We start from the raw sequence: 27,043 nt of genomic DNA, 5'->3' as shown, positions 1-27,043 counted from the left end.
TAGTTACATACTCCAGATCACCTGGCCAGCAAGAGAGAGATCCGTAGTTTAGGGTTTAACCCTGGAGCCGAAGTCCATGTCTTTCTAACATAGTGAGACTGATACAGCCTGGCATTGCAGCATTTCATTGGTTGTTAGCCTGTCACATTGATGATTTTTAATCTCACCTTTCAGAGGATCTTGCTTTTCCTTGTTTTTTGTTTTTGTTTATTTTCTGCATGTTATTTAAGAACTTGATAGAAAACCTCACTTTTGTATCTTTTTTAAGAATTTTTGAGAGTTATATTTTTAAATGTTTAATATGTAAAATACTTTGTATACAACCAATACTATATTAACAATGGGAATTGAAAAAGAAAAGAAAAAAATTATCCAGAATCCTAAACCTAATCTTGATATTTAAACTATATAGTTTCTTTAAATCAGTTTTCATAAAGGCCGAATTTATCGCATATATTTCCCTTCAAATTTAACCTGAAAGTGATGCCTAGAGCATCCATTTAATGTTAAAATGGCTACTTTGCAGTCAGAATAATTTCTACTCTGAGATACCTTTTAATTTATGAGGATCATAAATTCCCTATCTTCTCCTTCTGTTCTCTCAACTGTACACATGGAAATTCTTTCTTTTGAAAATGTGTTGCCCCAAATTTAACAAAATTGTTTTTTTTTTCCTATTCTAGTTTGGGAATACCTGCTACTGTAATTCAGTTCTTCAAGCACTTTATTTTTGTCGTCCATTTCGGGAAAAAGTTCTAGCATACAAGAGTCAACCTAGGAAGAAGGAGAACCTTCTTACGTGCTTAGCAGATCTCTTCCATAGCATAGCCACGCAGAAGAAAAAGGTTGGAGTAATACCTCCTAAGAAGTTCATAACAAGATTACGGAAGGAAAATGGTAATTTTCTTCTACTTCTTGATGTATTGCTTACATAACAAGAAGGTTAAATATAGCATCCTACAATTCAGCAAGCATTGACTTTATGCCTGATGATGTATTAGCCATTGAAGAACTAAAGATGATGTTCCTGTCTTTAGAGAAGTCCTAGTTTAGTGAGGAGATAGTCACACAGTGATGAATATAAGGTGTGATCAGTGTTTGAAGTGTGTTATACAAAGATCAAATTCCATATGCCAGGAAATGAGAAATTATCGTGTATTTCTCTTTTTTGTCTGCTTGGCATTTCTATCAAGATTGAAGTTTTTTTCCCCCACATTATTGTTTATTTGTTGTTTTTGTAATGCTTTCATGTATATTGGCTCATTTGATCCTTACAGTAACCTGATGTAGAGAGCATGTTATTTCCTTCATTTTAGCAGTGAAAAAAATAGAGGCTAAAAGACTTGCCAGAGGTCACACCCCAGGGAAAGGAAAGAGCCAGAACAATAAATCCAACTTTCTGGCTTTGGGTAGATAGTTTTAACTCCAGTCCCTCCCACCCTCCTTTTAATAGTTACTGATAAAGCCCCACTTCCGTTTTCTTTCTTAAAATGTTTTTTATTTAATTTTCACAGCAAGCCCATAAGTTAGACATTATTACCTCACTTTACATGAGATAATTGATGCTCAGAGAAGTTAAGATAACTTGTCAGGATCCCACACTTCTCCTTGACGTCTAAGCCCAGTGTTCAGTCTAATATGGTATGCTACCTCAAAAAACTCAAATAAGATTTAAATAACATGTAGAATTCTGGGTTTTGTTTGATGTAGGCATTTCAATCATTGGAGAAATAAAGTTGAGTGGTGTTTTCAGTTTGATCTGTTGTCTGTCAAATGGAAAGATGCCCACAGAAATATGATTTGAGAAGTCTTTAAACTTGACTGTCAGATACGCCAGTGGGTGATCCTCCCTGTCCTCTTGAGTCTGTGCACGGTGTTCATGATCACAGGGATCGAGATAAGCCTGTGTCATATCTAGTTCCCTAAAACATAAGAAGATGCTGAAATAAGATGACTTTAGGCTGTTATTCTTGAATCTGATACACGTTAAAGATTTTGTTCATTTTCTCCATATACAAATATAAGGCAGTTGATTAATTGCTCAAAAAAATATGTCTTTTTTGTGTTTCCTTGATGAAAGCTAAACATATATACCTTCTTAAATTATAGATCTGTATAGTATCTTCTGTTTTTGAGAAAGCCAAATACAACTCTATTAGAATGTGAACTGAGAGGTTCAAGTCTTCTTAGTCTTTTTGTCTGTATTGGTGTGAAACTTGAAAAATTTTGTCCTGGTAGAAAATTCATGTACATGATATTGAACATGCCATCCTTTCTCAGTGATGTCGTTAGTATTTTAGAAACGTTCAACATCAGAAACACGAAACTCACGCAAACACACATTATTTTCCTTTTCATTTAATAGTACATTTTTCTTGACCTTATTGTTTAATATATTCCATGTGCTCCTGTCATAGTTTGTCTTAGTTTTGGCTGCTGTAACAAAAATACCGTAGACTAGGTGGCTTAAACAGTCAACATTTATTTCTCACAGTTGGGGAGGCTGGGAAATCCAAGGTTAAGATGCTGGCAGATTCAGTGTCCAATGAGGGCCCCTCTTCCTGGTTTGCAGACGGCTGCCTTCTTGCTGTATTCTCACCTGGCGAAGAGAGAAAGAGGAAGAAGCTCTCATGTCTTTTCTTTTCTTTTTTGTTTTTTTTTTTTTTAAAGATTGGCACCTGAGCTAACAACTGTCGCCAATCTTCTTTTTTTTTTTCCCTGCTTTATCTTCCCATACCCCGCCCCCGTACACAGTTGTATATTTTTAGTTGCAGGTCCTTCTAGCTGTGGGATGTGGGACGCCACCTCAACGTGGCCTGACGAGCAGTGCCATGTCTGCGCCCAGGATCCGAACCCTGGGCCGCTGCAGCGGAGCGCGCGAACCCAACCACTTGGCCACAGAGCTGGCCCCTCATGTCTTTTCTTATAAGGGCACTAATGTCAGCCCTCAAGACCTAAATGACCTCCAAAGGCGGCATCTCCTAATAGCATTGCATCAGGGGGTAGAGTTTCAACATAGGAATTTGGTAGGGGATACCTGCAGGCAGTCCATAATGTGATCTTTAGGTATACAATGATTTTTTAAATTTAGATTGATTCTCAAGCTAAACACAGAGTTTAAGTTACTGTGTTTTGAAACTTCTGTGTGGTTGAATACCTATGGTTTTATATGTTCAGTATTTTTTGAATTTTTTCAATGTGTTTAGGCAGAGTAAATTGATGCATGATAGACTTCTTAAATACTTTGTTGAATGAGACTGATTCCAGGATGCATATTCTAAACCCTTCTTCATAAGTTTTGTTTCACTTTTCTGTACTTCAGAAACAATGTTTAATAGAAAAGCATGTTTATTATTTGATGTTGCTGGCTTTTGTAAGTATGTTTTGAAATATATTTTTGGGTTTTGATTTTTTTCCTAATAATTATATAGAGAAGAGCATGCAAAGCAAAGAGAATTTAATAGGTATCCATTGCCTAACTCTCCTTCTGAGATTTTGTTTGCTGGTTTGTTTTAAATCTCTGGAAAGTATGTTGCCCAGTTCAGTGTTCCACTAACTTTCACTTTTGGACTGTTCGTAAATGAATTTCCTTCCACATTATGTTAAAAACTTCATATTCTATATTCTTAAGAGACAGATACTACTACCATATTGTTTTAACCACCATTGCTTTATATCCTAATCATTTTGATATCCCTTGGAAAGAATGTTTTAATTTCAGTAATGAATTTTTGTTTTTAGAATTTTAATTTATCTTACCTAATCATAGCATGAGAGGACTGTAGCCCAGTGTGCTAACACTTGTTCCATAAATATGTTGTCTTTGATGATGGGAAACTAGCTGAATGTGTGAACTGATTATTATATATTTAGATCCTCTTGTGTGCTAGCCACTGTGTAGAAACTAGGGATGTAGAAATAAGATAGAGCCTCTGCCTTCAGGGAGCTGAGATTCTAGTGGAGAAGACAAGCAATTATATGATATAATGTGTCATTGACATGGAGAAAAATAAAGCAAGGAAAGGGGATAGAAAATTGAGGGAATTGATGAGTGTTTTTAGAGCAGAGATTGGAATTGAGAAACAAACCATTTGAGGATGCAAGGCAAAGTTGTTCGAAGCAGATAGAACAGAAATTGCAGTTGCCCTGGGTGCTTGAAGGACAGCACGAAAATTAACTTGGCTGGAGTGGAGTAGGATGAAGATAAAGTTGGAGAGAAAGGCAGGGCCTAGAGCTTGGGTTTTGTTTTGAAAGCCATAGGAAACCATTACAGGGTTCTGAGTGGATGAGTGACACGGTCTGATCTGCGTGAGGAAAGATCCCTCTGCTGATGTGTGGCATGGCCGTGGGAAGCGGTGGGGGTGGGCAGCAGGAATGGATGCAGGGGGACCAGCCAGGAGGCTGTTGGGGCAATCTAGGTAAGAACTGAAGTTATCTGTTTAGAATTACTAGCTTTCTATAGGCTCTCTGTTATTTTAGAAGAGTTAACACACAGATTGATGATCTTATTCTGTGTTAGTTGGACTTGACTCAGCTGGAGAGCTTGGCATCGTGTAAGGTGGGCTTGAAGTCAGATTAGCTGACGTCTGCAGCTCTGTGCTCCGACTCACTGAACTTAGCTGTGTCCATAGTTCATATTGTTGTTTGGGGCCACATTTATTCTTCTCATGTCATTTTAGCTGTTTCAGCCCCTATTGTTCATTCATTTATTCAGAAAATGTCAAGCACATCTAATATGTGGTGGGCACTGTTCTAAGTGCTGGGGATACAGTCGTGAATGAGATAGAAAGGGTCTTGTTCTCAAGGGACCTGTATGTACGTGGCAGTGTTTCAGGTGCTGTGGAGAGATGCAGATATAAATATGTAAATGTGTATATTTAAGTATTGGTCTTCCTCAAGTGAAGAAATTTAATTGTTCACAAATAACGCATATTAAATAGATTTGAGTAAATAATTTCCCATATTCATTTCAATCCTTTTTCTCCAAAAGAGCATGAAAGATATTTTGTGTAATGAAAGCTATAGCTATCTCTCAATTATGAAGAAAACGTAACTTATTTTTAAGCAGTGATTTAGTTTTAATTTTTTTGGATTAATGTTGCAGCTATATCAGGACTTTAACAGTTTATCCGTTTCATATACATTTATTTATTATGAAACTGTCCGTCTCTCCCACTAGACTGTCAGTTCCATGATGGAGGAGCCCATTTGTTTTTCTCACCGTTATATTCCCAGTTTATAATCCAGTTCCTGGCATCGAGTAGGTGCCTACTAAATATTTGTTGAATGAGTGAGTTTGTTTAATGTGCCAAAGCAAGTGTGAAGTCCACCTTCCCCTTATGCTACTTAGCAGAGAAGAAAGCAAACCGTAAGAAAACCAAGATTTTAAAAGTGAAATGTAATACGGTTTACAGGGATTGTCCTGAGGCCATTTAGTTGATGTTGTTTCAATGTTTATGTGGTCCTGGTTGATGTTTTAAAAACTGTAACGGCTGCTGTTAGGCACTGCAAGATTCTGGCATACTTCATATACTATATTTTTAGAAAATGGACTATAAATTATTTTAAATATTTCAATAAAATACTTAAAGAGTATTTTCTGGTTTACTTTGCATTTCATTTCTAGAGCATTCAAGTCAGTTGAAGTATTTCTGTGAATATGAAGTCATTGCTCTGTGTTAAAAGAATATCTAAAAAAAGATATTTCAAGTTTTTAGAAAACAAAAACGTTTGCACATTTTTGCTTTACAAAAAAGGTAATTATTTTGAAAACCATACGTATATGCTAGAATAGCTTTTTTAACAGGGAAAAATGGGACAACTTTAAATTGTGGCATTGAGCCAGCATGTAGATCCATTAGAGTGAATTATTCATCTCTCACCTTAACTAGGCCCTTAGCAGTGTTTATAAAACCTTTTTACTGGTCCTCTCCCATTATCCTTCTTTTTACATTCCTCCATGACTTTTCAAGTTTATTTCCACTTTTTTAAAGCCCCTTAATCAACTCTAGCATAATTTCCTTCCAGTCCTTATCTTGGCGGACCTCCTGAGGTGGGTGGTTCTAGATTTGTGACCTGGAGACGGGTGAGTGAGTGAGAGATGAGAGCTCTTGATTTTTAAGGGGTTCACGTGCACTTAAGGAAGCTCCCTAGACACTGAAAGCGTCAAGGTTAGTGCAGGAGTCAGGGTGGACAAAGAAACCATGAATCAGGCCATTAGAGGGCAAGGGGAGGTTGACAGAATGATTGTAGAAAGAGGAGGATTAAGGGTAGTATGGCCAGATCTTAAGAGCTTTTTTGATTGAGGGCAAGTTTTTATATGCAGGTGAAAGTGTAATGGTTTAGAAGTGGCTGCAGGGAGCTAGAAAATGCCGAAGGTTGAAGAGATGGGGAGTTTAGAACAGAAAGCGGTTCCTAGAAGGAACAGCAGAAAGCGTTGGGGAAGTAGAGAATCCCAAGGATGAGGAAGGAAATAAGATAGAATAAGCGAATGAGAGTACTAGAGGATAGAAGACTGGGGGTGAGGGTGGAGTAGTATTTTCAGGGATGGAAGATTATTGTGTTGAGAGGCAAGGTTAAAGGTAATGGACTTCAGTTGTCTTGGCTTTGGCCTAAACCAGTCCAGTGGTGGAACCATCTGAGGGTTCTGAACGTGACTTGGCTTGTTCTCAGAGAGGTGGAGTGGAAACCAGTGGACACACAGTATACCAAATTAGAATCAGGCGTTGAGTCCACGTAGGCTAATGCGGTAACTCCTAAGACTCAGGGCTTTTATTGTTCTTAAAGATAACATAAGACGTTTAAGACTAATCAAATCCCTCAAGGCAAACGTTACAGCAGAGAAATGAAGTGTGGCTCCAGCTGTATTGTTAATATTATTGTGTTTGATTTGAGCTCCAACAGAAAGCTGAGTAAATTGCCTATGACATCCATATAATTAGAGGTAGAGCTGTAATAGGAATCCAGACCATCTTGCTCTAGTAGCTGCGCCTTAAATGTGATGCTTTTTAGAGATCTTTTTGACACCAAGATTAAAATCATTATTTTCTTTTAATATACCTCCTCAATGAGTATTTTCATTTGTCCCCACTTTATTTTTACAATAATCTCGCAAAGGAGGATGGTATTCCATTTTACAGAAAGGAAAATCAAGATCTTTTTGATTACCCCAGGGTTGAACATTTTCCTCATGTTTCTTAACCCTTTGAATTTTCTTTCTATAAATTGTTGATTTCAAGTCCTTTGCCCACTTCGTATTTTCTTTGGTGTAAGCTCTCTATATGTTGAAGATGTTAATAATTTTCAGATTTCACTTTCTAACTTTTTAAATGAGTTCTAATGCATAGAACTTAATTTTATGCAGTCATATCTGTAGCTCCTCTAATGTAATTTTTATTCCTTTTATCTTAGAAAGACTTTCCCTAAATTTTTTTCTAAAGTTTTGTTCTTTCATTAAAAAAATGTAAACAATAATCTTTCGGGGATTTATCAAATGGGCGTGGAGGATCTTGGTGCGTTCTGTTGGACCCCAGGCGTCGTGGCTCGGTCGCGTGGGCGTTGCTGCTTGCAGCTCGGTCTACAGCTTGGTGGAGTCGGACTGTCTGGTTTGAGTCCTGGCCCTGCCATTTCCTAGCAGCGTGACTTCACCCTCTCTGATCCCATTTCCTCATTTATAAATAACGTTAACAACAGGATCACAGGGTTGTTAAGAAGATCAAATGAGATACTGCCTCTAAAGCCCTTACTCTTCGATCTTAAGGTTGTGTAATGCCAAGCACAGGATAAAGTGCTTGATGTTAGCGACTGTCTGTATTTCCATTAGATTTACTCATTTGTGTAACTACAGGGAACATTTCATGGAGTTATAAAATCTCTTGTTTGGAAGGGGCCTTAGAAATTGTGTGGATTAAATAGATAATTCATGATACCATTATTTCCTAAACCTAAGCACGTCGGAGTCACCTGGAGGAGCTTTGGAAAGTCCCAGGTTTCAGGCTTCATCTCTGACTTACTAAATCAGAATCTCTAGGATGGATGGCCCAGTAATTTATGATTTTAGCAAACTTTCTGTGTGGTTCTTAGGCATTTGGTTTGGCAGTGGCAACAGGTTGTCCAGCTTCCACTTTAAAAGTGGCCATGTTGTAATATTTGTGGAGTAATAGATTAGATGAGCTAATAAAAGCAGTTGTTTCTTATCTCCTCAGTATATTAGGTAAATGCATAAGGATGGGTTTTGTTTTTTTCTTAAAAAAAAGATTCTCATTCATCTTAACTTTCTTTTCCGTAAATTCAGTCACAATTTTATATAAGAAAGATATCTATTTCTTGTACATTACTAACAATACCAAACATTTGTATTTAGTTCTGATAGAATACTAGATATTCTTTTTTAAATTTAGTTTTTTAATGAAGTTATTTAATTCTGAAATAATTCTCTAATATATTTTTATTTTTAGAGCTTTTTGACAACTACATGCAGCAAGATGCCCATGAATTCTTAAATTACCTACTAAATACGATTGCTGATATTTTACAAGAAGAGAGAAAGCAGGAAAAACAAAATGGCCGTTTACCTAATGGTAATATTGACAGTGAGAATAACAACAGCACACCAGACCCAACTTGGGTTCATGAGATTTTTCAGGGAACATTAACTAATGAAACCAGATGTCTTACTTGTGAAACTGTAAGTATATCCTAAAATTTTGTGTAGAACAAATTGAATTCATTATCTTGAAAGTTCTTTGAGGATGAGGATGAGACATGAACTTGAAAGTTGTAATTCTTAGGTATAGTATAAATGAATGTTAAAGATGTACTTGCCAGTTGAAAGGAATCTACACTTTTTCGTAATGCTGCTTATGAAGAGTGAATACCTGAGGTGAGAGGAAAATCCTCATTGCTCAAATACAGGAGGCTTAGAGCCATGTTCTGGAAATTACATGTCTTAGTTAAGCTCTTCAGAGGCTTATAGGTCAGGGAGTTATAGTGATTGTTTTTCCTTTTCCTACAGTTACATTTATTGTTTATTGTTGGAATAAAAACTAAAGCATATTGGGGAGTGGCCCCGTGGCCTAGTGGTTAAGTTTGGTGCACTCTGCTTTGACAGCCTGAGTTCCGTTTCCAGGCAAGGACCTGCACCCCTCGTCAGTGGCCGTGCTGTGGTGGCGTCCCACGTACAAAATGAAGGAAGATTGGCACAGATTTTAGCTCAGGGTGAATCTTCGTCAGCAAACAAACAAACGAAAAACCCCCAAAGCATACTGTGTACACTCAGAGAGGGGAAAATACCCATTTGCTGGATCCTTCATAAAGATGAACAGTAGGGAAAAAGCTTGAAAACTGATTACACATAGGATCAGATAAGCCAGCACTCCTCTTATATTCTTACCTTGTTACCTAATTTCTCACTTGAGGAATGAAAGATCAAACTCTTACTTAATGCGGCATCCATTATCCAATTTTGCCAGTTGAACCAATAATGTCCTTTATAGCATTTCCTCCCCTGCAGTACAGAATTCAGTTTAGAGTTTGGTAGTAGTTTGCATTGTATGTAGTTAGCATGTTTTCTTTAGCCTCCTTCAGTCTGAAACAATTCCACTGTCTTTGTTTTCTATGACATATCCATTTTTAAAGAATATACCCTCCTCCCTCCCCTCCTTTTTTTAAATCTAACATTCCTCATATTGAGTTTGTCTGATGTTTCCTTCTAATTAGATGCAGGTTATGCATTCTTGGCTGGAATAGTTTGTAGTTATTGCTGTGTCCTTCTCAGGGTTTCACATCTAGGCTCACAATATCCATCTGCCCCTCATTGGTGAAATTAATTTTGATCTCATTCTAGGTGTCGTTCATTTTCTCCACTGGATAATGACTGGTTTTTATGCCCTTGTAACTAGTAGGCAGTCTGTGGGGAAACACAAAAATCTTGTTCCTCATCAAAATCTCTCTCTAAGATTTAGCATCCACTGATGATTTTTGCCTAATCCAGTCTTACTATGATGGTTGTACTACTAGTTTTTAATAGCATAGGAGAGTAGCATGGTCCTTTGGGAAAGAGAATCCACAAGCAAGAAAAGTAAGAGAAATGTTTCATGGATGTTTGCAAGAATCACAGTGTCTTGGTTTACTAAATTTGATAAACTTACACAGGCAGAGACTAATAATGAACTGTCTTTTTTTTAATTAATAAAAAAAATTGTCAATTTAGAAAAACTGAGTGGAAATTACAGAGAGTTCCCAAATACCTTCTTCTCTCCACTTTCCCTTATTATTAACATCTTGCGTTAGTGAGGTACATTTGTTGCAATTGATGGGCCAATATCGATATATTGTCATTAACCAAAATCCATACTTTACATTAGGGTTCACTCTAGGTGTTGTCTATTCCGTGGTTCTATTTGTTTTGACAGATATGAAGTGGCATATGTCTATCGTTACAGTATCAAACGGCATAGTTTCACTTCCCTAAAAACCCTCTGTGCTCCGTGTATTTATCCCTCCCTGCTCCCCATACCTGTGGCAACCACTGATCATTTTACTGCCTCCATAGTTTTGCCTTTTACAGAATATTATGTAGTTGGAATCATAGAGTCTACAACCTTTTCAAATTGTCTCCTTTCACTTAGCAACATATATTTAAGTTTCCTCCATGTCTTTTCATAGGTCAGTAGCTTATCTCTTTCGATTGCTGAACTATATTCCCTTGCATGGATGTACCATGGTTATCCCTTCGCTTATTGAAGGCCATCTAGGTTGCTTCCAGGTTTTGATCATTATGAATAAAGCTGCTCTAAACATTCATGTAGAGATTTTTGTGTGGCCATAAATTTTCAACTCCTCTGGTTAGTACTAAGCAAAACAGTTGCTGGATCATGTGGTATGAGTATGCTTGGTTTTGTAAGAAGCTGCCAAACTGTCCTCCACAGTGGCTGTACCGTTTGCATCCCCACCAGCAATGAATGAGAGCTCCTGTTGCTCCGCATCCTTGTCAGCATTGGTGTTGTCAGTGTTGGATTTTAGCTATTCTAGTATGTGTGTAGTGGTATCTGATTGTTTAATTTACAATTCCCTGATGACATACGATGTTGAGCATCTTTTCCTATGCTTATTTGCCATCTGTATATATTCTTGAGTAAGATGTCTTTACTGGTCTTTAGCCCATTTTTAAAATCAGGTTATTTTCCTATTATTGAGTTTTAAGAGTTCTTTGTGTATTTTGGATACCAGTCTCTTATCAGATATGTTTTTGCAAATATTTTCTCTCAGTCTGTGTCTTGTCTTTTGATTCTCTTAATAGTGTCTTTGGCAGATCAGAAGTTTTAATGTTAAGATCTTAATTTCAATAAAGTTCCTTCATGGAAATGCTTTTGGTATTGTATCTAAAAAGTCATCACCAAACCCAAGATCATCTAGATTCTTTCTTATGTTAATCTTCTAGGAGTTTTATAGTTTTGCATTTTATATTTAGGACTGTACTCCATTTTGAGTTAATTTTTATGAAAGGTGTAAGGTCTGTGTCTAGATTCATTTTTTTTGCATGTGAATGTCCAGTTGTTCCAACACCATTTGTTGAAAAGAGTACTCTTTCTTCATTGAATAGCCTTTGCTCCTTTGTCAAAGATCACCTAACTGTATTTATGTGGGTCTATTTCTAGGCTGTCTGTTCTGTTCCATTGATCTGTCTGTCTGTCCTTTCTCCAGTACCACACTGTTTTGATTACTGTAGCTTTATAGTAAGTCTTGGAGTTGGGTAGTGCCAGTCCTTCAGCTTTGTTTTTAATATGGTGTTGTCTTTTCTGGGTCTTTTGCCTCTTCACATGAATTTTAGAATCATAGAGACTGATTTATTATCCACAAGATAATGTAGTGTGATTTTGATTGGGATTGTGTTGACTCTGTAAGACAAGTTGTGAAGAACTGACATCTTGACAATATTGAGTCTTCCTGTTCCTTAACATGGACTGTTAGATTTTTTTTGAAGAAATAAACGAGGGTTATAAATGAAGATTGTAATTTGGCATTTTGGGCTAAATTATTTTCTTAAATGATAAAACAATACAGGTATCATGTCCTTTGGCAAGTGTTCTCAGTAAGTCTTTGCCTCTGTTTTTTTAAGAATTAGTGTATGTGGTACAGTTTGTTTTGTGCTTTACAGTAACATCAAGATTTTGGAAAGTAATGGAATTTCACATCCTCTTGGCCTTTGCCAGTAATCAGTTCCAGGTGTGCTTTGGTGTTGTCCTTCTACATATGATAAGAGTTATTTATTGTGTCCTTTTGAATAATGTGAATCAAGTAGTTTTCAACTTAGGAAAAAGAATTCTTCATGTACTTACTACTAATAATAGAATGCGTTTAATTCTATCATTAATTAATGGACTAGTGGGACAGTGATTTACTGATATTTAAAGAAATCAAAGGTAATTTCCTATTTTTACAGATAAGCAGCAAAGATGAAGATTTTTTAGACCTTTCTGTTGACGTGGAACAAAACACATCAATTACTCACTGCTTAAGGTAAGTGTGGAGTTGTTTATTTTGAAATTTAATGAATATCTTTGGTTTAGAATGTTTTTAAATGAATATGTGATTTTCTAGTATAGACAAAATAAATTTATGTTGAATTTTACACAGGGGTTTTAGCAACACAGAAACTCTATGCAGTGAATACAAATATTACTGTGAAGAATGTCGCAGCAAACAGGAAGCACACAAACGGTAATTTCATGTTTTTGAAATTTTTTAGTGATTCTTTGGTAATGGATGGTGTAGATGGCTTTTCCAGCTGAAAGTGATCTATGGACATTTACACTGAGTAGAAATTCTTAATTTTGTCACGGACAGTTAAGACTCATTAGGTAATTACTGGATAAGCAGGCGTCAGCTCTGGCACCTCAGGTGACTGTCTGCGTTCAGTGACTGTTCAGTACTCGGAAGCCGGCACAGTCAGAATGTTTGGCTTCGGAGCTCTCCTGACCGTGTAAACTTCTTTCTTGGTGAGGGAGGATGAGGGGAAAAGTGCTTTCCTCACCCCTGCCCTGTTTTCTGCTATCCCTACATGGGATTTTGTACCTTCTCTTAGTAAATTATTATAAAGACTGGATTTTGGTATCAACAAATGGAATCATCATCATCGTCCTTGTTATTATTTTTTATTTTGAAACAATCTCAAACTCAGAGAAAAGTTGCATGAACAGTAGCAAGAATGTTTTTTTATTCTAAACTATTTGAAAGTAGGGTCCTGATGTGATGTCCCCTGATCCTGGACACTTTAGTAGCTGTTTCCTGTCAACAAGAGAGTTCTCCCATGTGGCATATCCATCTGGATCAGGAAGGCAGCGCTGGCGTGTTCCCGGATCACAGACCTTATTCCGCTGTCATCAGTCGTCCCAGTACTGTACTTTATAGAAGAAAGGGTCCGGCCAGAATCACACATAACCTTTAGTAATCATGTCTCTTTAGTCTTGTTACGTTTTGAACAGTTCCTTAGTCTTTTCTTGACGTCAGTAATCTTGACACTTTTAAAAATTACAAATTAGTTATTTGGGTTTGCTCATGTTTTCTTATGATTAGGTTCAGGGTATATATTTTGGGCAGGAATCTCACAGAAGTGATGCTGTGTTCTTCTCACTGTATCCTCTTAAGTGGCACACAATTTTGATACGTCTCATGTGTTAGGGGTTCCCAAGACCACTCCTGGATTTGCTGATTCACTAGATGGACTTGCAGGACCCAGCATATGGTCATGCTCACAGCTAAGATTTATTAGAGACAAGTGACAGAGCACAGTCAGCAAAGGGGAAAGCCAGGCAAGCCTCCATGAGTCCTCTCCCTGTGGAATCACATAGGACTCACTTAATTCCTCCAGCATCGAATGTGACAACATGGGAGAAGTGTTGTCTACCAGGGAAGCTCATTACAGACTCAGTGCCCAAGGTTTTAACTGGGGGCTGCTCACGTAGGTACCCTCTACCTAGCTTGTACCAAAATTCAAGACTCCCAGAAGGAAAGGTGTTCAGCATAAACCATACTATTTGCAGAAACATTTGAGGCACACTGAGACACCCTTATCATTTGGGGAATGGTGGGAACACTCCCCAAATCCAAGTTCCCAGGTGTTAACCAAGGATCATCCTTGCAAGCAGGCCTTTCTAAGGCTAGTCTGAGGCCTGCTGTGTTAACTCTTTCCCGCACATCCCTGCTGGTGCTGTTATCTGTGAACACTTGATTAAGGTGATGTTTCCCGGAGTTCTTCACTGTTAAGCTATGCTTTTCCCCATTGTAATTCATAAGTATTTTGTGTGAAGGTATTTTGAGATCGTAAATATCCCCATTCCTCATCAAACTTGCAATTTTTTTCATTTTTTAAATCTCAGTGTAGACTCAAGGATTTCTGTTTTATTCAGTGGGTTATGATCCATTATCATTCTTATTTATTTTCATGTTCAAATTATCCCTGATTTAGCCAGCAGGAGCCTCTTCAAGTGAGTTCCTGTGTCTTTTTGACATGTCCTATTGTTCTTGAGCACTTCTTTACTTTCTGGTAGAATTAAGATGTTCCAAGCTCATTTTGTACTTTCCTTGCCCCCACCCTGGGACCAGCCATTTCTCCAAGGAGCCCTGGTTCCTTTTAGCTGGAGAATGATATTTAGAAACTAGGATCTTGGTATAGGTGTGCTCAGTGCTATAGGGATGTCCCTGTTCCTGAGCCCCCTTAGTGAACAGAGCTGGAGGGGATGTGTGTGTGTGTGTGTGTGTGCGCATATTTACATGTGTGCTTATTTATCTCTTGTTCTGTCTATATTGAAAAACCATGAACTCAAAATATCTCCAATTTCAGCCAACACCCTAGGGTTCATTCTGATTTCTTCCTTTTTAATATTTGTAATTTCCTTCTCTGACTGTAAAAATTGGTTCCCATTATCTCTGTATATTTGCTTATTCGGTCAGTGCCCCTGTAGGTAACCAATCTTAGCACCTCCTACTCCCCTGCATGTACACGCAGACTTCTCTCATACAGTCATGCTCCTTACTCTGCTTGGGCTTCCCCTCTCCCCTGCCTGCACAGATGTCTGCCTTACGTGGCCCCATCTAATGGTTGAACTGAAATGTTCATGAAGGGAAGTGGAAGAACTTAGATTTTTAAGTGATTGTGTTTTTGTTTTGGACACAGACTATCTACTAAGAAGGGAGGTGTTTTGGGGAATGGACACAGGTAACGAAAGCAGTACACAGTGTTCCCTTCCATTAGCGCAGACTACGCTGGAGCACCTCGGCTAAGTTTGGTTAGAGGCATGGGGGCTGATCCATTAGATTAATCCTGAAAATGTCGTAGAAGGTACCCAGGACTGTTGGTTAAGGAAGTTACAGTTAAGGACTAAATGTAGCTAAGAGGAATGCAACTCAAACTGTATTGGCTACAAGGAGGAAGGTCCATCTGTGAGCACACAGAATGACAAGTATCGTAGTGAGTAATTAGGAATTGTCTGCAGAGTCAAGCTGTTTGTTTTGAAGACGTCCATGAGATTTTAATATATTATTTAAGATTAGATCTTTTATTAAATTACATGAGGAATATGTTTTTTGTAAAGAAATTAGAAAATATAGATAAGAGTAAATCAATTAAGAATCATTATTCATAAAAGTATTAACGTTTTTGTATATATCCTAGATTTTTTTAAGTGCATATGTATGTGCACACGTAATTCTTGAAAGGGAATCAAACTTTGTATCCAGTTTTGTGACTTTTTCCCTTAATAAATTACAAAGATGTCAATGAAAATATACTTTTTCATCATTTGTAAGAGGTGCTGCATGGTGTTTTTGTGTGGACACACTAACCTGCCAATCCTCCAAATCCAGCAGTTTAGGTGGTTCTCATTTTTCACTGTTATGGTGCTTTGATGAATGTATTTTGTATGTATACACACACACACTCATACTCCCCACGTATTTTCAGACAGTTTTTAGAGTACTTCTGTAGGATAAATTCTGTGTAAGTTCATGAAAAGACAGAAATCAGAAATTATCTGTTTTCTGCTAGGATCTGGTATCAGTCCTTCTGCTAATTTCCAGTGTGATACTGGGCAAGTCATTTAATCTTCTTTGGGTCTCACTTGGATTAGTCAACTTCTAAGGTCTCTACCAGCTCTAAAAGTCTATAGTTTCTAGTCTTAAGATAACAGAATAAACATGTGTTGGATATAGAGATCATAGTTCGTACTAAAGAAACAAAATCAATTTGACTTAAAAACATTTCACTCTGGATGAAGGACAGAAACATGATCATCTCAGTGGTTGCAGAAAAAGCATTTGACAAAATTCAACACCCTTTCATGATAAAAACACTCAGCAAACTGGGAATAGAAGGAAATTACCTCAACATATTGAAGGCCATATACAAATAGCCCACAGCTAACATCATCCTCAACAGTGGAAAAACTGAAAGCTTTTTCTATAAGATCGGGAACTAGACAAGGATGCCTATTCTTGCCACTTTTTTTCAGCATAGTACTGGAAGTCTTAGCCAGAGCACTTAGGCAAGAAAGAAGTAACAGGCATCCAAATCAGAAAGGAAGAAGTCACATTACCTCTGTTCACAGGTGACATGATCTTATACATAGGAAACCCTACAGATTAAAGAAGAAAAACCTTGTTAGAACTAATAAACAAATTCAGCAAAGGTGCAGGATACAAAATCAACACACGAAAATCAGTTGTGTTTCTGTACAGTAACAATGAACAATCTGAGAAGAAAATGATCCCATTTACAATAGCATCAAGAAGAATAAAATACTTAGGAATAAATTTAACCAAGGAGGTGAAAGATCTGTACACTAAAAACTTATAAAATATTTCTGAAAGAAATTAAAGAAGCTACATACAAAGAAATTGAAAGATTTCTCGTGTTGATAGATTGGAACACTTAATGTCGTTAAAATGGCCGTACTACCCAAAGCCGTCTACAGGTTGAGTGCAATCCCTATCAAAATCTCAATGGTGTTTCTTAAAGAAATAGAAAAAGCCATCCAAAATTCATATGGGGACTCTTAAAGGACTCTGAATAGCCAACAGTCTTGAGAAAGAAGAACACAGCTGGAAGCCTCACACTTCCTAACATAGTACAAAGCGACAGTAATCAGAGCAATGTGGTCCTGGCACACGGACAGACACACAGACCAATGGGACAGAACAGAGAGCCCAGAAGTCAGCCCTTGCCTATAGGTCAAATGATCTTTAACAAATGTACCAAGGCTTCAATAGAGAAGGGATAGTCTTCAACAGGTGGTTTTGGGAAAACTGGATATCCACGTGTAAAAGAATGAAGTTGGACCCTTAACTTATACCATATAGAAAAATTAACTCAAAGTGGATTAAAGACCTAAGTATAAAACCTGAAGCTATAAAACTCCTGGAAAAAAACCTAGGGGAAAAGCTTTATGATATTGAATTTGGCAATGATTTCTTGAATATGACACCAAAAGCACAGGCAACAAAAGCAAAAATAGACAAATGGGACTACATTAAACTTAAAATCTTATGTGCAGCAAAGGAAACAGTAAACAGAGTGAAAAGGCATGAATGAAAGAAAATATTTGCAAAATATTTACAGAATGGTAGAAAATAGTTGAAAGTCGGATATCTAATAGATTACTATCCAGAATATTAAAAGAACTCCTAAGCTCAACAAAACCAAGTCATCTGATTAAAAAATGAGCAAAGGACTTGGATAGACATTTCTCCAAAGAAGACATACAAATGGCCAATAGGCACATGAAATGATGCTCAAAATCACTAATCATCAGGGAAATACAATTCAAAACCACTATAAGATAAAACCTCATACCAGTTATGATGGCCACTATCAAAAAAAGAGAAAATAACAAGTGTTGACGAGGATGTGGAGATACTGTGTGCTTGTGTGCTCTTGGTCGTGATGTAAATGGTTCAGCTGCTATGGAAAACAGTATGGAGGTTCCTCCAAATATTAAAAATAGAACTACTGTGTGATCTAGCATTCCCACTTCTAGGTATATATCCAAAAAGATTGAAAACAGGATCTCAAAGAGATACGTGCATTCTCATATTCATTGTTGCACTATTCTCAGTAACCAAGAGGTAGAAGCAACTTAAGTGTCCATTGACGGATGGATAAGGAAAATGTAGTATATACATACAATGGGATATTATTCAGCCTTTAAAAAAAGGAAACCCTGGTGCCAAAAAGAAGGAAATCCTGGGGCCGGCCTGGTGGCGGCCTGGTGGCGTTGTGGTTAAGTTCACACACTACGCTTCAGTGACCCAGGGTTCACAGATTCGGATCCTGGGCGCAGACCTAGCACCGCTTGTCAAGCCACACTGTGGCAGCATCCCAAATACAAAATAGAGGAAGATTGGCTCAGATGTTAGCTCAGTGACAGTCTTCCTCAAGCGAAAAGGAAGACTGGCAACAGATGTTAGCTCAGGGCCAATCTTCCTCACCAAAAAAAAAAGGGAAGGAAATCCTGTCATATGCTACAACATGGATGAACCTTGAGCACATTATGTTAAGTGAAATAAGCCAGTCACGAAAAGACATACTGTATGAATCCAGTTAGAAGAAGAATCTAAAGTAGTCAAGTTGTTAGAAATAGAAAGTGAAATGGTGCTTGCCAGCGTCTTCAGGGAGGGGAAAAAGGGAGTTGTTCAATGGGTATAGGGTTTCAGTTTGCAAGATGAAAAAGTTCCAGAGATTCTGTTGCACAACAGTGCGCTTATAGCTTACACTACTGTACTGTACACTTAAAAAGGGTTAAGATGGTAAAGTTTATGTTCCGTAGTTTTTACCACAATAAAAAAAAATGCATGTGGTTTGACTTTCATTCATAATATATCTATATTTGTATTAGTATAAAGACAGTATCTTCTTTAAAAAAAGGTTTCTGTCTGGGAACACTGAGGAGCGATTTCTGGAAATGTTACTAATATGCCATAAAATAAATATTCCATCAAATGAATTTGCTATATAATAAAGTTTCTTAGTTATTTATTTGTGCTTTATATTGTAGACTCTGAGAAGATCCACAGTATAAAGAGGTTTATCTTTTCATCTAGCTTTTTCCAGAATTTGTTGGCACATAGACTCCTTTTCTGTAGCATACCTGTTGAACTATGTTACAGCACGGTCCGGGAAAACTACTAGCTTGGTAAATGTGAATGTAACAGTCGTATCCTTCTGTCCAAGGGGAGGGTACAGCTTATGGGCAAGAGTGGAGTGGTGTCCCTGGGGAATTGGAATGAGGAGGGACTTGATGGCTTGGTTTCAGGTAGTGTTTCCCTGTCCTCTGGGCAGTGGGGTGGGAGTGGTGCCTGAGATTTTAAAGAGCAATATTTCTGTCGCTCCTCTGTCACTTAGAGTGGGATCTGAGGATGAGTGACAGTGGACTGGGAGCTGAGCCAGCCTGCCTGGCTCCTTGCCTACGCATCCTTCCTCTCTCTTTCCTCGCTGTGTTTTCTCTATACCATATTTGGCTTAGCCCACTTTCAGGACCACTCCTGTCTTTCCCTGGTGTTGAAGAAGACTCCTGCATGCCCAGGTGACTCGGCAGCAAGTTCTCATGGTCACATGTCCATCTCTATCTGCCCTAGATCTAGTAATTGAGATTCTTCCTATTTCTGAAATCAAGTCCTTCCCTTTTGCTCCATTTTCATAACTAGATCCGTATCTTACTCCTCTGTGTCCAGGTCTTGTCATGGTTACCTATGTAGTAAATGTCATGTTAGGATCTTTTCAGCGGTAGGGATTTGCCATGTGGTCAATATTCCCAACCACTCCTTGCACACACACCCTGTCTTAGTCCATTCAGGCTGCTGTAACAAAATACTATAGCCTGGGTGGATTACAAACAACAGAAATTGACTTCCCACAGTTCTGGAGGCTGGGAAGTCCAAGATCAAGGCACCAGCGTGTTGCGTTCTGGTGAGGGCCCTCTTCCTGGTTCATAGCCACTGCCTTTTCACTGTGCCCTCACATGGAGTGGTGCTAGCAAGTGCTCTGGTGCCTTTATTTATTTAATTGATGTCACAGTAATTTATAACATTGTGAAATTTCAGTTGTACATTAATATTTGTCAGTTTACTGGTGCCTTTTTTATATAGACATTGATCCCATTCATGAGGACTCTGCCCTCATGACCTAAGCACCTCCCAAAGCCCACTTACTAATACCATCTCTTTGGGCATTTGGATCTCAGCGTATGAGTTTGGGGGGGCTGTAAACATGCAAACTCTAGCACTTCCCCCTGTAATCCTCCTGAATCTGACCTGTGTTTCTGGTTGTCTGGGTCCTTCTGTCTTTTGGCAGATTGATGGTGCCTGGTTGCATACCTGGCAGCATCTCCAGATAGTGCTCAGTACTCCGTGCCATCTGCTGGTTGGGACTCTCCGTGGACCTCATCCATCCACTGACCTGTCCTTCGTTTGTAACACGTGCTGGAGGTCAGGGTCCCTCGTCTTGTCTGACTTTGCTGTCAGTGCTCACATCTCAGTCACCTAGTGTCTTCCTCGTAGCATTGTATCCCCTCTCACCCCTCAGTGAATCTGCTGCAGTCCATCCTTGTTGACATTACAGTTTATGAGTGTGGAATTTTATATCTGTACAGTTATTAAGCTTTTCTGTGTGGTCAAGACTTCTCTGTGTGTTTGTGCTGGGATATTAAATTTCTCTGTGACAGAGTTTGCAAATTAGTGCCCCCTGGGTCAAATTCAATCTGTAGATCTCTTTGCTTGGCTCACACAGTTTATACAAATGGGAAGTTTTACTTAAAAAAATGTTTTCTGGCTCTTCTTGAAAAAAAGAAAGCAGCAGACAACATTGACGTACTGGGCCTGCGCTCTGTGCCTTCGAGTTCAGGAGCCATCGTAGACAGTGTCAGTGCTCCTCCTGCCGCCGATGCCTTTGGAGTCGCTGTCACTTATGTCTCTTGTTTAGAGGACCCCTTGGGCTACTTCAGAAGGAAGTTTCTGGGAATTTCTGCCACCTGTGGCCTCTGACCTCTGACTGACAGGTGGAAAAGAGTGAAAGCCCAGCCACCTTGCTGTGGTTGAGAGAGATCTGCAGTGAAATTCGTAGTCCAGGGTTTGCCCGTGGGACGGGGCTGAAGCTGCACCCTGGGTTTTGCCTGAGGTGGAACCCTTCCCTGGCATCCTCCCCTCCCCTCCCTGCTTCCCTCACTCTGCCAGGGCGCACCACCTTGATAAATCTGGGGTGTGACTTCTAGTCTCAGGGGCTGCTTCTGGGGAATAGGACCCGAAATAGGGAGGATGGCTCTCCCCTCAGCACACCCCACGTCTCCTGTTGTAGGAGACTCGTGCCGCAGTCATAGAGTCTCTAACGTGGGTACAATGTGGACAGTAAACTGTTGCTGAGAGGATAGCATCCATAGTCTCCTCATTCCTGGTCTCACGCAGAATACTTTGATTAGGTTGGAAGAGGACATGCTTGTTTTTAAAAATCACATTGTTAAGCAGCGTAAGTTTTCTGCAGAGATGTAAAATTTCTAGAAAATCTAATTTGAGGTGAAGATGCTTCTCTTTAGAAGGAGAAATATGCTGTATTAATTTTTGTAAGTGCCCTTTACATATTTATTATTACTTTATTAATTTATTCATTTCTATAGTTACTGATTTTTAGAAAGAACTTGAGAAAAAAATCATCAGTTCATTTAATATAACTATTATATCTCACCAAGTGGGGTTTATATATTGCTGGATTAAGTTTGGTAATGTTTTGTTGATGATTTTCACATCTGAAATGTGAGGAATATTGGCCCGTAATTTTACTTGTAATAGCTTGGTCAGGTTTTGGTACTGGGTTTATGCTGGCCTCAAAAATGAGTTGGGGATCATTTCCTGTTTTATGAAAGAGTTTGTATAAGATAGGCATTCTTTCTTAAATGCTTGATAGGATTAATCAGTTATGTGATTTGGTCCTCTTTGTTTCCTTTGAAAGGGAGATTTTTGATTACAAATTGATACAAGACTCTTTGGATTTTCTATTATTTCTTGCCTCTGTTTTGGTAAATTGTGTTTTTTAAAAGAATTTGTCCATTTTATCTAAATTATCTAATGTAATATTATTCACAATATTCCCTTAATTAATTTTTTAGCTTCTTGTTTTGAAATGATTATAGATTCACAGAAAGTTTGTAAAAATGGTAGAGAGATAGTAAAGAGAGGTCTTGTGTACCACCTTCCCTCAGCATCTTCCCCGGTTAACATCTCATATCACTAGGCTACAATAGCAAAGCCAGGAAATCAGCATTCGTACAATCCATAGACCTTATTTAGATTTCACCACTTTTAAATGTACTCGTGTCTGTGTGTGTGTGTGTGTGTGTGTAGTTCTGTGCAACTATATCGTGTGTAGATTCATGTAACCACCAAAACAGTAAAGATACGGAACTGTCCCATCTCCCTTGTGCCTGATCTCCCCTGTGCTACCCCTTGACACGTAGTCACACACAACACCCCCGCTGGTCCCATCCTAACACTAGCGACTCCTCCATCTCTATGATTTTGTCAGTTTGGGAATGTTCTCTAAATGAGATCATGTAGTGTGTGACCTTTTGCGATTGGCTTTCTTCACTCATCGCAGTCCCCTGAGACTTGTTCAAGTCACTGCACATGTGAGTGGTTCATTCCTTTCTATTGCTGGGTGGTACCCTTAACTCCCCTTTCAGTGTCTGTGGAATCTATAGTAATAGCCCATCTTTGATTTCTGATATTGGCTATTTATGTTTTCTCTCTTTTTCCTTGATTACCCTTGCTAGAATTTTATAGCTTTAAATGCTATGAACCTCTCTTGTTTTTGTTTTTTATTATTTCTGCCTGCTTTGGGTTTCATTAGCCATTTTTTTCTAGCTTCTTAAGTTGGAAACTTAGGTTATTGATTTTTAAACCCTTTTGCTTTCCTAATATGAAGATTTTAAAGCTATAAATTTACCTCTTACTGCTGCTTTGGCTGGATTCCCACCCATTCTGACATGTTATATTTGCATTATGATCCATTTCAAAATCTATTCTAATTTCCCTTGTGATTTTCTCTTTGTCCCATGGATTATTGGAAGTATGTTGTTTAGTTTCTATATTTTGGTGGTTTTTCTGGATATTTTTTGGTTTTTATTTTTGTCAGAGAACATATTCTGTGGTTTCAACTTTTGGAATTTGTTGAGAGTTCTTTCATTGTCCAGTACACTGGTGAATGTCCTCATTGTACTTGAGAAGAATGCACATTCTGCTGTTTGTGATGGAGTGTTCTGTAAATGTCAACTAGATCTGTAATTAGATTGTTCATATCTTCCCTATTGTTACTAATTTTTTTTTAGAGAAGTCTGTTAAAGACTTCAACTCTAATTGTGTATCTGTTTATTTCCTTAATTCTATCAAATTTTGAAGCTTTGATATTTGGAGCATAGAATTTTAAGATTATGTCCTCTTGATTCATTGCCCCACTCTATATGGGATGTCTCTCTTTATCTCTAGTAATATTCCTTCTCTTGAAGTCTACTTTATGTGATACTGGTATCAGCCAAAGCCAGCTGCCTTTCTTAATGTTTATGTCTTTTTCCATCCTTCTACTTTTTTAAATACTTTTAATCTATAATTAGACATTATCAAGAAAGCTAAACACCTCAAGTTAGAGTGCAAAATGAATGTACCTCATTGTTTTAAAGATGTAAAAGCAAGAAAATGTGTAACAATTCATCCAAACTTTAATCATTGTTTCTGTAGTGAATAAATGCCATTAAAAAATTTAAATAGAAAATTGATTTATGTCAGTTTACAGAAGATAAAAATCGATGTTTAATTCAAACTTTATAACTGAAAAGGAAAGATGTGTTCTCTATCCTCCTATTTTTTTCTTCGACACGTTTGTCTTTTGTAGAAAACATTAGCATTCTAAGACAACTTTTTAAAAAACAATGACAGAGATCCAGGGCTCCCTAATGTAACCTCTTTCCACACAAGTTTGAATGGAAGGAAAACCAGAACCCAATAAATTCTTTGGTGTGTTGGTACAATTGGTGTTTTGAGCAGGAAATCAACATCTTTCTTTCTTCTGCTGCAAAATCTACATAATATTTCAGACTCCTTGCATGTGTGTGCGAGCAGTTTTCTTCTTTTCTTCCTGAACCATTTCAGTACAAGGGAAATTTTGCAAGATAGTCTCTCCTCATCTTTGAGATACAGGTCCACAAATATTTTGTTTGACTTTATCATGTTTATCCCTGCAAGTGTTTGGTTTCTTTGTAGTACCTGACAGTTCCTCCCCTGGGAGGAAACTGCCAGTAGGATTCATATCCTTCATGTATTGTCTGATCGAACATATTTTATGAACTAGCATTTAGATATTTTGTCTTTTCTCCATTTGGACTTATTTTTCCCGTCTGCTTGTTTAGTTTCTAAAAGCACATTTTTCCTAACCACAGGGCATGCCTGCCTCCTCTTGCTAATCTTAACTAACTGCCATCTATTACATTCATATTTGTTTCACGCTGAGGAAGTTCTTCTGGATCTACACTCCCCAGGAAACTTTCAAAGGATGCTTTGTTTTTGTTGTTTTGAAAGAGTTTGTTTTAGCAACTCTGTATAGGTTTAATGGAATATCTGATGTTTAATAGTTGGGTTATTTTGTATATAATTTTCTGTCTTGACTTGTTTAATTTCCATAAGTATTTTCCCGTGCCATTTAGAAACTTTCATCATCAACGTTGCTTGAAATTGTATAATATTCTGTTATGGTGTATTTTAATTTATTTCACCATTTCCTATTATTGAATAGTTAGGATTTTCCCAATTTTCATGATATAAAATAACTCCAGAAGTAAATTCTTCTCGGAAACCTTATATTTGAGATGACATATTTAATTTAATTTCTTGAAATGGGATTTCTGAGGCAAAGGCCATAAAGGGTCTTAATTCATATTGCTAGATTGCTTTCCAGGAATGATTAAGTGTTTCCATTTATTTTCACTAATGTTTTTCAAAGGCAAGGTTAGTAGAATAGTAAATACTTCCAGAATAATAAACTGCCTACCACGTTTAAGTTCTGTATAATGCAGCTTTAGTATAATACTATCAAAATGGGTTTTTTTCCCTCCTTCATTAGAGGCAATGGCTTAGTAAATTTCATTTTTTAATTATGAAAAGTGTTTTGCTCCACTGAACACATACAGGATTTAGATCTGCAACATTTGTCAAATATCCTTCATGTGCCAGGCATGTTGCTAGATAGTGGAGAAATAAAATGAAAGAAAGGATTTCCACCTGCCAAGGGTTCAGACCCTAAAAAGGGGAAAGACCCCATAATTATCTAAGTATTTTATAGTGTAATAAACTGTGTATAAAGTGACTCTGAAGTGCTGATGGAGGATTGAAGAGAGCAGGTGTTTGTGCCAGATGGTAGAAGAAGTGAGCTGAGCCTTTGAAAGAATAAGCTGCTGTCAGGTGAAGTGGGGTGCAGAGCGGTCTCAGGGAGGGGGGCATTTAGGGGCATGATGAAGATTATTTAGAATGTGAAGGATAGCCTGGGTTTCACAGTTAAAAACGTAGCTCCTACATTTCCAGATTATTTTACTCCCTTTCTAGGATACATGTATTCATTATTCCTAATGTGGAGTTATTTCTTCTCTCTGTTAAACTCCTTTAGTGGAATGGTCTTCAATGCTTTTTTCATTGTCTCTTATTCTCAATCTGTTATTGAATTATATAGGTTGATAGAAAAAATGGATTTCAGTCTCCACCCACATCCAAAGGAATTAGCAGCTTTAAGGAACTGGTTTTTCCTCCAATGGTTGTAGGCATCATGTGTATTTAGCCTTATTGTAAAGGACCTATATTTCAGAAATACGGATTTCTTACCAAAGGACTGATGCCATCCCATCTGTTTTGGAGCCATATCAAGTGCTGAGTCAAATTGTGTGGTTTGGTGCTGATGGTTGGGTGGGGTCATCTTAGGACATTCCGGATATTGCTTTGCCGGTATAAAAATAATTGGTAGAGGGGCCAGCCCGGTGGTGCAGCAGTTAAGCTCACGTGTTCTGCTTCGGCGGCCCGGGGTTTGCCGGTTCGGATCCCGAGCATGGACCTACGCACCACTTGTCAAGCCATGCTGTGGCAGGTGTCCCACATGTAAAGTAGAGGAAGATGGGCATGGATGTTAGTTCAGGGCTGGTCTTCCTCAAAAAAAAAAAGAAAAATAATTGGTAGAAATATGCAAAAGTGGGCAGTTCTGGGCTGTTGAAACTGACCATTAACTTTGTTAATTGAATCATAAAGTTTGATAATTCTTTTAAGGTCATGGTGATTGTCTTTCACGAAGTTTTGTTTTCATGTTTATTTTAATAGGATGAAAGTTAAAAAACTGCCCATGATTCTAGCTCTGCACCTGAAAAGATTTAAGTATATGGATCAACTTCATCGATATACAAAACTTTCTTACCGGGTAGTTTTTCCTTTAGAACTTCGTCTATTTAACACTTCAGGCGATGCAACCAATCCTGACAGAATGTACGACCTTGTCGCCGTTGTGGTTCACTGTGGAAGGTAATTGCACCCATGGGACCTGGTGGTGAGGGTCTGTGTCAGCGGCGCAGCACCTGCAGGTGCTGGGGAGAGAGTCCAACAGAGGCCTTTTAGAGGTCTTTACCCTTCACCGCTTGAGTATCAAGATAAGTGTAGTACAAAATGGATATTCCAGATACAATACATTTTATCGTTTCCTCCTTAAAACTTCTATATATTAAAATACTATGTTATTGTCTGGGTTTGATTTTCATTCCTGTTATTTAAATATTACTCTAAGAGAACTTTAAGGCCTGTTTTTCTCTTAGTATTATTATTATTATTTTTGGGTTGTTGGTAAAAATGATGCTGCCTAAATAGATTTTGCAGAATAAATTATTTTTGAGATAAACTGATTATGTTCATGTTAATCGTTGTGAAAAACATTTAAAGTGGCTTTGAAAATAATCTTCAAAGATAAGTTTTCTGATTTTACCAA

General features: G+C 37.9%; 1 protein-coding gene across 7 annotated transcripts in view; it reads left to right on the top strand.

The window, feature by feature from the left end:
- Positions 1–27,043, top strand: part of USP12 (ubiquitin specific peptidase 12) — an 85,837-nt gene that overhangs the window by 51,536 nt on the left and 7,258 nt on the right. For 4 of the 7 annotated variants that reach the window (XM_023621435.2, XM_070240182.1, XM_070240184.1 and 1 more), the window contains 5 exons: positions 684–897; positions 8,457–8,686; positions 12,443–12,519; positions 12,637–12,720; positions 26,389–26,586. In XM_023621435.2, coding sequence (XP_023477203.1) covers positions 684–897; positions 8,457–8,686; positions 12,443–12,519; positions 12,637–12,720; positions 26,389–26,586 — 803 coding nt within the window. The remainder of the gene's footprint in view (positions 1–683; positions 898–8,456; positions 8,687–12,442; positions 12,520–12,636; positions 12,721–26,388; positions 26,587–27,043) is intronic. The other 3 variants (XM_070240186.1, XM_023621437.2, XM_070240187.1) reach the window with 1 other exon arrangement.

This window comes from Equus caballus, chromosome 17 (assembly GCF_041296265.1).
Source record: "Equus caballus isolate H_3958 breed thoroughbred chromosome 17, TB-T2T, whole genome shotgun sequence".
NCBI classification, from domain to species: domain Eukaryota; kingdom Metazoa; phylum Chordata; class Mammalia; order Perissodactyla; family Equidae; genus Equus; species Equus caballus.
The sequence above is the reverse complement of the archived record's forward strand: the minus strand, read 5'-3'. Positions and strand labels throughout refer to the sequence as shown.